The sequence below is a fragment of the Dendronephthya gigantea genome, unplaced genomic scaffold (assembly GCF_004324835.1).
Source record: "Dendronephthya gigantea isolate DGI-Jeju-01 unplaced genomic scaffold, DenGig_1.0 000090F, whole genome shotgun sequence".
Classification (NCBI taxonomy): Eukaryota; Metazoa; Cnidaria; class Anthozoa; order Malacalcyonacea; family Nephtheidae; genus Dendronephthya; species Dendronephthya gigantea.
In genome coordinates, this window is record NW_021163100.1 from 60,230 (window position 1) to 73,453 (window position 13,224).

Sequence of the window (13,224 nt, forward strand, 5' to 3'; positions counted from 1 at the left end):
TGCTACTATTAAATATATGTTTTTATAACTTAATTAACCCAGATGATTTTATTTGTCAGTTGGGAAGCCCAGCAGTGTAATGGTTCACTAAAAATTTGTCAATATTTAACTCATTAGGCTTTAATGCAGTAAATGCACCCACAGTGTATACCCTGCTATCTAATGCCAGAATGATTGTACTTGTTCCACTGAGAAAGCTCTTTTTCAGCTTAGTGGTTAACTAAAAATCTTACTTGTGCAACATGTAGTGCAACCATTCGTACTAAACAAATCCCAGATGATTATTTTCTCAGTAACCTTACTCTGTATCTACATAGGAGTTAATTTATATTTAACAGAATCCAACATTTCTGAAAGATTAGACAAATTTGGATTTTAAAAAGGATTTGGGGCAACTTTTTAGTATATGAATATCTGGGCATTTCTTTGTCAACACCAAAGTCTACATAACAATATCTCACAAATATATCATATGTTTAATAGCTTGTGATTGTAAAATCAAAATATATAAGGATAGCTCAAATAGTGTTATAAATTAATGGTGTTTGACATGTGAATTATACATTGTGATAAAGCTTATAAAATTAAACAAAATTGATGTAGAATTTTCTTAAACAATCAAATTAATAATAGTCTATCATTGGGCGTGAGAGTGGCATTATATATACATATGTCCAGTAATTTGGCAGATGCTGTGGTTGTGTGTTCATAACTAGTTAGGAAATATATGAAATTGATGAATTCCTTAGATTTTGCCTTTGTTCCGTTTTATTTTTTATTATTAAAACTTACAGGCCTTGCATGGTACTGGCTATAAATTGGCACAGGCATGATTGAAACAACATTGTACATCTTTCAGAATTATGCTATGTTTTTTAGTTTAAAACATTTTACTAAACATTTATAACAAGTATCAGTTATGTTCAACTTTATATATGCAGGTAAATAGATTGGTGAATGAAATTGAAGACCTAGATAACATCAGGGCTGAATTAGTTGATGATAAGCAGGAAGAACAGGAAGGAAGCTTTAGTATAGGCGAGAAGGCAATTACTAGACGTAAGAGCAAACAAACAGGGGAAGGTTGTGTGGAGTCTACAGGTAGAAAGCGGAGGAAAGAAACCATGGTAGCAGCATGTGCAATACACGGGGGTAGTGACGAAACAGGAAGCCAGGAGTTATTGGAATGTTGGAGACATTAGATAGGAAATGTAAGGAGGAAGATATTGTTGAAGGAATGGAAAAGTGTAGCAAGATCAAGAATAAGGTTTTACCGAAGATATACAAAGAAGATTTAAAGAAGTATGAAAGATCAAATGACAATATGTTGCGGTCAATTGCAGTATATTATAGCAAGGGTATTATGGGTAAAGATAAGTATAGGAGAGTTTATAAGGCTAATTCATATAAGCAGGTAGTAGGTAGTAAGCGGGCTGCGCGTATTAAGGTTGCCAACTGTCCCACCCCTCGCCTTGTTCCCTATGACAGGTTAATGCGGTATATAAATCCATTGATATTGGTGAGTTGTTTAGTGTTCGTGAAAATTTGTGCAATGGTATGGATGAATGTGAGAAAGTCAACGGATGTTACAGGGATATTGTAAGACTAGCTAATTTTTATTTGAACAATGGTGAGTATCAAATTGTTAACTTCGGTGAGCCGAATACATTTCATATTGCTCTGGGTGGAGATGGTGCACCTTTTGGAAGAGATGATTCAGCATGTTCATGGTTGGTAAGTTTTCTTAACATTGGACAAGGCGTATTGAGTAGCAACGAAAATTTTCTTCTTTTTGGAGCTAATTGTTCAGAAAACTGTCTACCGGTAAAACGTTTCTTGGGTAAGCTTATGATTGATATTAAACGAGTTGAAAGCAAGTCTTACTCTGTTCTTACTCTAAAGAAGAAAGCGTTGAAGTCAAGTTTGTATTTTCAGAACTGCCAAACGATATGAAAATGCTTTGTTTTTTAGCTGGGGAGCTTACTAATAGTGCTACGTACTTTTCCACTTTTGCAGATGTAAATCAGGAGTCCATGTCGGTAAACGGAAAAGGAACCTTCGGGCGAAATAAAAACGATACCTGGAAACCGTGGAAATACTCGGAAAGGATCAAACAGGCGAAAAAAGTTTCTGACTTCAAAAAACAACTTGAAAGGAAGAATGTCAAAGCCGCCACCAAACGAACAAATGTGACGACTTTCATTGCTAAGCAGAAAAGCCGCCAAGAATTTGTTCCTTTGGTGGCTGAGCTAATAGACAGAGCTCATGTCTAACCGCTTCATTTAAAAAATAACGCATGTGCCTTAGCTCATCGTTATCTTTTAAATCAAGCGATTGAAATGTCAAAACCTAACTTACCTTCATCTTTTTCTCAGGTTCTACCAGAAACACCATTTTACAAGTTTGTTAATGTTTTAAGATCAAAGTGTAACCTGAATAGGCTGGCGAAACGTATCATACGGTGGTACGACGAAAACGCAAAGCTTGATGGAATGACGTTCAACTATAGATTCACAGGTAAGGACTCTCGCATGTTTTTACACAACTTTATGTTTCTCATTGATGTGCTTGAAAATGGTGTTTCTGGAATAACCTCTAATATACTTCACGTTCATGCTTATCTCTGCCTTTGCTTGCGAAATGCAGTTGCTTTATTTAGTCGGGTAAATATTACTGATGAGCAGGTAAGAGAACTAAAGAAACATTGTGAAAATTTCCATCGTGGTTACTGGCTATATCTGAAAGTGAATCCAACTGTGTGGACTTTAGGTCTTGTTGTTCCTGTTCACACAAAAGAAATGAAGGAACGTTATGGGTTGGGGCTGGGTTTAAACTCAATGGAAGGACGAGAAGCAAAGCATATAGCTATCTCAAAGTACTGTGCAAATACTGCATATAGCCATAGGTGGCAACAGGTTTTCCATCACGAATACATTTCTTTAATTTGGTTGCGTAAACATGGTTATAATAATGTTAATAGTTCTCGTAGTAATAGCACCCTTTCTTATTTCCCCAAGCGAGTGCGCGATAGTGACACTAATTATTGTGATTGTGGTTTACAGAAAGTATTTTCAGATGAGTTGTGTAGGTTTTGCGGTAACGAACTAAGGAACAAGATAAAGGAAAGCTTGGAGAAATGTAAGTCGTTTTTTTAAATACTGTACTGCATGTATACAGTGGAATTCCGTCAATATGACCATTGGTAAGGCCCGGTTCCATTTCAACCATATCGCAGCGAAATGTCTCGAATACTCAGAAACAAAGAAATACACGTTTTCAGGGTATTTATGTTAGCGAAGTGTGTTAACACGATTGACAACTGTTTCCGAAAAATAAAACATGAAAAAGGGTTTAATAATGACCCTAAAGGCCTAATTTCGAATGGAAATTATACACATGTCAAATTCAACAGCATGTACTGTAATTTCATTAATTTTAATTAGACAATATGTGACATCAAAAGTTGTCGTGCACGCGCGTTTTCCAGATTTATAGTTTTTGTCACAAAAAAGGAATTGTCGTACAGTCGGGTTCCACTGTATAAGAAATAAAATATATAAGAGGTGATGAAGACGCTAGATTGGTGATTACTTTCATTAATTAAACTAGCGATGGTATCCGGTATAGTAGCGATAATTGCGATGGATTATTTAGCTGATAGCCATGAACTTATAATTTCAATTAAAGAAATCTTAAAGCTCCGTTTACACTGTACGCGTGATATTTGTAGGGCACAGATAAAATTCCGGCCGTGCCACTTTTACAAGTACTTGGACTACCTAAATAGATCGTCCAAGCACGGATAAAAATGGTACAGGTACCAGATTTATCCGTGCCGTACCAAATATCGCGCGTAGTGTAAACAGGGCTATAATAATACCGCGCGACTATAGTTGAATAGTGTCAGGGGTATTATATTCCCTAAGGGTACTCGAACAGCGTTCTGATTTGTTCTTTTTTTTATTCTGTCGTTTGTTTCGTGATGTGTCGTTCATTGTTTCGTGTTTCCATAGTGTTGAATGTTGATGCGGTGTTACGCTGCTCGTTTGTGTTACGTTTGTGTCACGTGGTGTTGCGTTTTTCATCTTGTCTGTACGTTAAGAAGTAACTGATTAATTTCATGTGGATATTATATCTTGTTGTTTAAAGCTGGGTTACATGCAGTCTGTAATGTAAAGAAAGGCTTTGTTTACATTTTGAATCACTATGTAAAAACATCTTGTTCTGTCCGAATATTTACTAGTATTACCATTTCATTACACTAACTTTTTTAAATGAAAGTTTATGTTCGAAGAAATTCAAAACATGCGAAATTTGGGCTGCTTTCAACTGTCGCGTTTTGTGCACCTATATGTACACGCAGCAATTTAAATAATTTAAATGATACTTTCAAAAATTTGCGATTGAATAGTTGCATTGCGTTGGACTCTTTTGAAGATTTGTTATGTTTTTCTGGCATAAAATTAATTATATAAAAACTTTGAAGGTTTTAAATATTTATGTGCGTGTATGTACCTGTAAAAACGAGATGGTGGAATCTGGCCCTTAGGCTTAGGCAATTTCTAAATCATGGAGCCCCCAAATTTATGAGCAGAACCGCAATGTGCAGAATCCGGTCAATCCGCTGTAACCCCTCTTTAAACTGATTTATAACCTGTCATTGCCATTGGGAACGTTTCTAAATGTGAAGGTTTGTTGACCAAACATGCAAGCTAGCGGCATAAATGATTCATTTTCTACTTTGAAATAAGTTCGTTCAGGATAAAATTATAAACATAATGTTTGCACGATAAGCGAACTTTATTGCTTAAGAAAGACGTTCTGTGATAATACCCAGATGATTTTCAATTAAATCTGTGTTCACATGCATGCCATGCCCGGTTTGGCAACCTTTGTCGCGCGTAGTCTGTACGGCCTGCATACTCTGGACGCGATTCGCCATAATGCGACGCGAATTTTTTTATTTTCAGAAACAAATTAATTCAATTCTTAAAGGACCTTTTGCGATATATGGGCACCAGAGTAGTCAAAATGTACCTTCAATCGGTATTACCAAGAATATTATTGCGTTGTCAAAATTAGCGGTTTATAGTTATAAAAACTGAATTCGTAAAAATCGCGTCGCGTTGGCCGGATCTCATCCGGTTTGTGTAGGCCTTTAGCCCCACACAGACGATTAATTTTTTTGTCAACCTAGCTCCTTGTCGAGAGTAATTTGCTCGTGTGCACCTTGCAAAGAGCTGAAACTTCTAAGAGAAAACTGCTCGTTTGTGTGGGCCTTTAAAATTTAAGTCAGTATGATTAAGTACGACCAATGAACTTAATTCAAATCTGCCTCATGTTTCCACAGCTGAATGAGTTAACCTATCTTACTCTGCAGGAAGCAGTACATGGATTGCCACTGAATTACAATCCATGTACTTAGGCTATAGCCGGTATACATGTTTCAGACATACACGCTTATATTAATAGCGTAAATCACTAAATTTATACGTAATGCTTTTCAACATTTTATAGTCAAAAACAATTTTGATGAAAATGTGTTGTGACGCCGACTCGAATCATGCATGAAATCGAACAATCATTTAGCAGGATTTGCTCTTTTGTGTGAGTACATCAGCAGAATTGATATAAGTTTTAATGATTGAGAGAAATGTTTATCATGATTCATTCTATTTATGGCATGTGTCATACTCCAACTTGATGCTTAAAACAAATACCCTGTCATGATTGTGATATTCTTTCTTATTAATGTCCAATATATGTTATTAATATATTTGACCATATAAACATACACAATTGTGTATATATGAGAAATTTACTATAAACCAGAAATATTTAGCACTGTTATTAGTTTTGATTATTGTTCTGATTAGTTGCAATGTCTCAAATGTATTTACAATATAACAACACTATATAAGTGGGCTTTAACCAAATAATGTACAAATGTAAAATATACAGTAACATACTAACTGTGTATGTAAGCACACTGGAATATGCTAATACATCTTAATAACAACTCTGAACAATGTCGGCCGCACAACATTGATCAATCATGTTCATATCAATATTGCATCAACCTGATGTTTTTTAAGTGTGTACTTGTTAGTATATTAGTTTGACAAAGTATTGAAATCAGTGCTATCAGTTTTAAATAGTGTTCAGGTTACTTGCAATGTCTTAACCTAAATGTATTTACAATATAAAAACAAATATGAACAGTAACATTTTACATAACTGTGTATGTTAAACACACAGGAATATGCTATGCATATGTTGCATACATCTTGATTATTAGTGTATTAGTTTTGTAATTTTTGCATGAAATATGTATGTTTGATTTCTATTTTTAGAATAGATATATATTAAGACAAAAACTTGTGTTGTAAACCTATACTCATTTGTATAAACTCTTCAAAGCTCCATTCTCTCCACTAGTATTCAAGTATCCACTAGTATCCAAGGGGTAAAAATCTCAGTGCATCCTAGTTATATTTTTCTGAAAAAGTCCTGATGATTTTTCTTTTCAATGTGGAATCTTAGAGGACCATTGCAGCTTAATGATAGACAAAGTCATGCAGTACCATTTAGTTAAAATCAAAAAGAGGACTATAAATACATTTTAAATGTATTGTAACATAAATACATTAAAAATGTATTTATTGTTTCTTTTTCTTAAAATGGTGGCAGAAGAAAATTGATTTTTTTTCAAATTGTTGGGGGTGGCTGTGGCAAAAAACCCTAAAATTGTGTTTTGTTCTTGACATTATTTGAGTTGTTTGATTTACTATCTGGCAGCAGTTTGATTTTCTGACTGAAAAAGCAACTGGAAAACTAGTCATTAAAAGGGAAGTTCACATATATTTGTCTGCTGGTTTGCCTTCAAAATATTAGTATGTAAATCTATGATTTTGGAGGCAATATCCAGCTATATAAGGATTATTACTTTGATATAGTTAAAAAGGAAATATAGAGCTTTGACCAGGATCGTAACTAGAACGATAATTGGGGGGGTGTTTATTCATATATTCAGTTCTGCCCGACGGATTTCCATTGTGAGCTATTGCACTTACAAAAGAAATCCGTCGGGCTGAACTGAATATATGAATAAACACCACCCCAATTATCGTTCTAGTTACAGCCCTGGCTTTGACATGGTTCTTAACAGTTGTGAAAACTTGGCAATGAAGTGCATTATAAAAGCCAACATCAGATTAAATTAACTAAACTAAGCATATTTCATCAAAGTGCACTGAGAACAATTCAGATTTTCATAATTTTGGTAATATAATTGCCTGAAATGATCAATCATGTTTGCAGTTACATTACCAAAATTTTGCCTAAAATGATTTAAACAATGCTCTGAATTTTCACAACTGTAAGAACGTGCCTATGTTAAAACGTTTTTCATAGATTAAAGAAATGTTAGCATACATGCTGAGGAACTCCATTTACATTCCATTCACCATAATTAAAACCGATGACTAGTTTTCCAGGCCTTTTCTTGTAAATAAAAACAAAGTCTTTCACCTCGGTTATAATAACTGCCGCTGTGTGACCCTTTCGATTGCCAGAAAAACATCTCTTAAAGTAATCGGCAACTTCATCTATCGACAAGCCAGATAGTAAAACAAACAACTCGTTCACAAGACGCATTGATGTTAAAGATATTACATGTGCCTTCTTGTTTTGGCGCTCATAACAAAAAGGTGCCACGAAACCATCCATCCCCCGAACAATTCGACACAACGCCGTGAAAACCTCGTAAGGCATATCCCTCGTAATTCCCCATAATACGGGTTCCGAATGCTCCTTCTACCACCAACCCGTCGCCGAATCCCATTTAACCACAAACGTGATTCTCGCTGCAAAATAGGGCCGACATTGATGGGAATTGCCAGCAATTTCAGCCCAGATTCTCCATGGTTTGTTGCAAGTTCAAGCATAGCTTGAACTTGCTCAACACATGCCCCAGTGACAGCCTCTGCATTGCTGCACCCACGCTCAACTGCCAAACTCTCAATTGCCTCCTGAACTTTTGTCAAAGAGTTTGAAGGCTGTTCAACGGCGTTTTCGTTGAAGATGTCTTGTTTTAACACTTCTTCCAACGAAAATCGCACATTTGAAACAGCCGCCATGTTTACTTAATTAAATATTCTTGGGCAGTACACCACTGACTCAAATGAACGTGGCGCAAACATTTTGGGGGTATACCGCATGCCATATTGAATGGCAAACTAGCGATTTCGCATGCAAAAATGCCAAGCGTGTTTCGTACCTTTGTTTTACTGTATTGTACAATCTGTCAATTAACCACTGATTATTATATTTTAAAAGTTCTACAAAGACTTTGTTGGTCATAAAAGTGGAAGTGATATGGTATGTTCGGGTTAATTATACCTCTTTCCCTAAAATGAAACTATTCGCAATAAATTCAAAATCGTAATTCATCATGGTATCTAATGCCCCCCTCCCCTCTGTCTTCAAAAAGTTAGGTCCATATTCCTTTTCTAATTTAATAAGTGGGTTCTTATTAAAGTGATAAGCTAACTGAAGCTAACGTTTCGAAACTATTTCAACATCAACATATGCCATATTTTTGTGTAGAAGTTTAGTGGTTATAAATTACATTGGAGTGAACGAAAGGTTGCACTCACGTTAGAGGTACTTTTATTGTTTTCAAGTTTCTTGATAACTTACCTGTGTGTTTATATACATATATATATTCCTTGTTATTAGCCATTTTTGAAGCAATTTTGTTCAATTTAGGTGTCACCAGGCTCACTGGATCAGATTGATTAAAGAGATAATAAAAATTGGCTTCTTACAACTATAAAGATATAGAACTGATTGCACTGGTATGATACTTGATATTGCCAGACATTTGAATATTTGTGATTTGCAATAATTTAACTCAGGCTTTCATTCCATTTCTATCTTAGGTCTCAGATTATCCTAAGGGATTTGTTGTTGTCTGTGGTGGTTATTAGCAGAATGGTATGTACCAGGAATTCCAGGAATCAAAATGTGATTGCTAGCATTGCTTTGCTGCTGTAAATTAAAACTACTTGTTGGCGACAATGTGGTTGCGGAATGCCGATGCTAGGCTGGCTGAGAATGGCGGAGTGTGCATCAGTGAGGACACGTTGGTTTGCGGGCTGAAATAAAAATTCCGTTGACAAGAATGGAGGGTAAATGCGGGTGGAATTGTCCTCAGCAAGCGTGTTCGTGGGCAATGATTGTTGCACATTGGGTTGTTTTACTGGTCCAGTGGGAGAGGACTCATCACTTGTGGCCGGTCTTTATGTGAAAGTTTTTGGGTCTCGCTCTTTTTGTGACCTTTCAGCGAAGAGGTTAAGTCAGATTGGACAGCTGCTGTTAAGTTGACGGCTTTTTTACCGGCGCTCTTCTTTCGCTTGCCAAGTTTTTTTCATAGTTCACAAAGGTAATTGCAGAGAACTCCGACCTCATCTGCGACGGCAATGGCATCACAGCACATTCCTAATGCCTTATAGACCTTGCATGTACACTGAAAGAGGTCTCTGTTCTTATGGAATGGCTTAATTAACAATCAATGGTACGGATCCACTGTGGCTTTTAACTGTGCGTAAACGATCATCGTAGGTAGCCGCTTTGGTGATGGAGTTGGGTTCGTCTAACAGTTCTTCGGCTTTATTAAAAGCATCTTGTAAGAGGTGAGGAGGCAAAACATCATTTAGAACCGAAGCTTCTTGAAGCGATACGGAAAGCGTTCGGTTGGAATGTAAGCCATGAATGCTGCGATGTGCACCTTTCGTCCGTCTGATGACATGCCTTTACAATCGGCATATGTTTTACGAAACATGTGGTAGGCTGGTGCTAGGACGTAAGGACCATAATCATATATGGCTTTGACAACATTGCTAAATAAACGGATACTGCGTGCTTTCAAGGCATCTAGGCACTCTGAAAGTGTCGGGTCTCGATGACTACGGCCCTCTGAATGCACGTGGGCGGATATTTCATCTTTTTGTAAGACGTTTTGCTACTCATTGGATTTTGGCCGTACGCTCCGTCAATGGAAGCTTGCTTTCGAACTTTTTTAATAATTTTGTCCCTCATTTGCTTCTCTTTATAAGTTTCAAAATGAAGTAAAATTTAACGACTGCAATTTTTTATCTACATTTGCTTGGGCATGCTCTTTGCCCAAAAGGTGAATGGTCTTTCCACTCGTTTCTTTAAGAATGCCGCTAGAAAGTGCTTCGTCTTCATCTGTACCAAAAGCAAGGATTTTGGTAAGAGCCGGATTCCCTCTTTTCACTGCTTGCCAAAAATGTGCAAAATCCTGCGCTGATTGATTTCGATGGATCAGAAATGGGACCTAGAAACCAGGGATTCCTTAAACTCTCTCTTCCAATTACTGACATCTGCTTGTAGGCCGTTTGTGTCACGAGATGATTTGCAATGTTAAATGTAGTGTCAAAAGCCAAAGGCGTAGTAAGCCTGGGATTTGCTGATGTTGTGGAGAAGCGTTCTATATCTGTGAGACTGTTGCAAATATGCCACAAAACAAGCTTGCTTCTCGTGTCTTAACAGGAATTCTCTGACGAATGCTTTATTCTTGTCAAGCAAATCTGGGTCCATTTCATCAGCAGTGGATCTTTGCTCAAGGAGTTTAAGGATAACTTCCTGAGTTTGATCGATACTAGATCTGGTTTTTGTTTCCCCATACAAATAACGGTAATTATACAGCTGCTTGGTATCCCGAATAGTGGTTGACTGTAATGGAGAGTCAAGTAAATTCAGATCCTTCGATTTTTCGTCTTCAATAATCCTTGGGGCACGAACATCTGTATGAACCGTTTCTTTCACTTTTTTCTTGAGAGGGTGATCTCTTGAAATGCCGTTTGACACATTTTCATCGTATTCTTATGCACTGCTCTCTTTCTCACTACAGCGTAGATATGCTCCTTGCCTACGATCTGCCGAACCCAATTTCAACCATCGCGGACGCTGCAGGTACCACCAACGATAATGCCAGTGTCGTCTTTGTTAACCGAGACCTTTGAACTGATAAAAAGTTCGCCTCCGTCCGTAACTATAACTTCATAAAACCTAGTTTGCTCTTTTTTCTCATAGTCCCCAAGTGTTTCATCTGCTTCAATATCAAACGGATGCTTTACTTTTGCAAGTTTTCTGTCGACAACGAAGGATGAGGTTGTAGAAATGCTTGTTGGCTTGATTTCTCCCTTTCGTTCGGCATGAATATCCTTTTTTAAACAGATCTGGAATATTTTTTTAATGTCAGGATAACTCGAATAACTGTAAATTGGAAGTCTCTTATCACCCCTGTAATGGACAAGATTAGGCAAATCGATGTCAAATGAGTAAGACATATTATCATTTTCACTGTTCTCATTCACTGATTCGGGATCACTGGAAAATGTGATAATTTTCTTCGCTGTTTTCTGTTTTTATTGTTGGAAAAAAGATATCATCTTCCTCCGTGAGATCCACAGTTAAGTTCTCTCGCGCTTTTTTCTTCTTTTCGTCGTTTCCCGATAAATTAGTTTTTCTTTTGGACATCTAGAAAAACGGGTCATTTGTGTTATGTAAGTGCTCATGTTTCTGCTTTTTTCTACTCTTCTGCCTTAAAACAGTTACGCATGCAGTTAAATATTAATTTTGGATTGTCATCTTGATTACTGATGATTGACATTCTTGTATGGTAACCCTTACCATGACAAAATCAATTAGTCGAAAATTTTCTCATCCACAGCCTGAAAATACAGGGTGTATAAAAAAAAATGTCCCAAATGTAAAATTTCGGTTTTTCAGGATATTTGCAGAACTTGGATATTTTTTGTGTTCCTAGAGATAGTTAAGACTTATCTGGTATACCTAGGTGAAGTTTGGTTTTTCATTAACAAAATTATGTTACCGGGGGGGTGGTTCCTTTCCACTGATATTGAGAGAGCTTGCGCGCGAAAATGTGAAGCTGAAATTGAGATATTATTTAGCTTTCTAAAAGTAGGAAAGCTATTTAATAAACTGTCAAAGTTTCAGGAAAAATAATGCAAACTGGGAGCAACGCGCGACCCCTAAAAGTGACAAATATTTCATTGCGCGCAGTGGATTAAATGCATGGTTGATTTTCGCGTGACCGATCTCATGCAAAGATGGCAAATGAATAAATTAAAGCGAGAAACTGAACAAGAAGACGAAGCCAGTTAATAACAAGATTTTTATTCTTCATGTTAATTTTCAACATTTCAACCATTTCTTTTTAAGCAAACTGCGGCTCGTCTGAGCATAATAAACACCGAACGGCGAACCACATTTGTCTGTCCTGCCTCAAATTATCCATTTCCTTCGAAATTCTTTCTTGCAAATCACCTACGCTACCACCGGCAAATCTAGGCGAATGGACAGACAAATAGTTCGTTGTTCAGTGTTTAGTATGCTCAGACAAGCCGCAGTTTGCTTAGAATGAAATGGTGGACTTGCTGAGGATTAACATCACGAATAAATCGCTTTCTTTTTGTGTTCAGTTTCTCGCTTTAATTTATTCATTTGCCCACCTTGTATGAGATCGGTCACGCTAAAATCAAGGATGCATTTAACCCACTGCGCGCAATGAAATATTTGTCACCTTTAGGGGTCGCGCGTTGCTCCGAGTATGCATCATTTTTCCTGAAACTTTGACAGTTTATTAAAAAGCTTTCCTACTTTTAGACAGCTAAATAATATCTCAATTTCAGCTTATATCAGTGGAAAGGAACCACCATCCCGGTAACATAATTTTGTTAATAAAAAACCAAACTTGGCCTAGTTATACCAGATAACTATAATATACCAGTCTTAACTATCTCTAGCAACACAAAAATTTGCCAAATTCTGCAAAATATCCTGAAAAACGGAATTTTTACATTTGGGACATTTTTTTTTATACACCCTGTAGTATACAAACTCTATACATATATATATATATATATATATATATATATATATATATATATATATATATATATATATATATATATATATATATATATATATATTATATTATATATATATATATATACACCATATATATATATATACACCCATTTGCAAAAACGTTGGCCGCAGATAGATAGATAGATAGATATTCGAAGTCTAATTAGAATTGCATATGATTACATTTGCATGGGATTTCAATCATATTACACAACATATGCAATTCTAATTAGATTTCAGGTATCT

The 13,224-nt window shown here is 36.3% G+C and overlaps 1 protein-coding gene across 1 annotated transcript; it reads left to right on the forward strand.

Annotated features, from left to right (window-relative positions):
* The first annotated feature begins 1,610 nt into the window (after positions 1 to 1,610).
* LOC114533453 lies at positions 1,611 to 5,802 on the forward strand. Its single transcript, XM_028554971.1, has 3 exons — positions 1,611 to 2,189; positions 2,376 to 3,138; positions 5,518 to 5,802. Exons 1-3 carry the CDS (start codon positions 1,950 to 1,952, stop codon positions 5,547 to 5,549), a joined length of 1,035 nt encoding a protein of 344 aa, XP_028410772.1. The 5' UTR covers positions 1,611 to 1,949; the 3' UTR covers positions 5,550 to 5,802.
* The last annotated feature ends 7,422 nt before the right edge of the window (positions 5,803 to 13,224 follow it).

What these genes read in the sequence shown, in the direction of transcription:
- LOC114533453 (XM_028554971.1), top strand. Translation starts at nt 1,950, where the DNA reads ATGAAAATGCTTTGTTTTTTAGCTGGGGAGCTTACTAATAGTGCTACG. An exon ending in CCGCCACCAAACGAACAAAT is followed by an intron (nt 2,190 to 2,375) that starts GTGACGACTTTC and finishes TCTTTTTCTCAG; the next exon opens with GTTCTACCAGAAACACCATT. An exon ending in AAAGGAAAGCTTGGAGAAAT is followed by an intron (nt 3,139 to 5,517) that starts GTAAGTCGTTTT and finishes AACATTTTATAG; the next exon opens with TCAAAAACAATTTTGATGAA.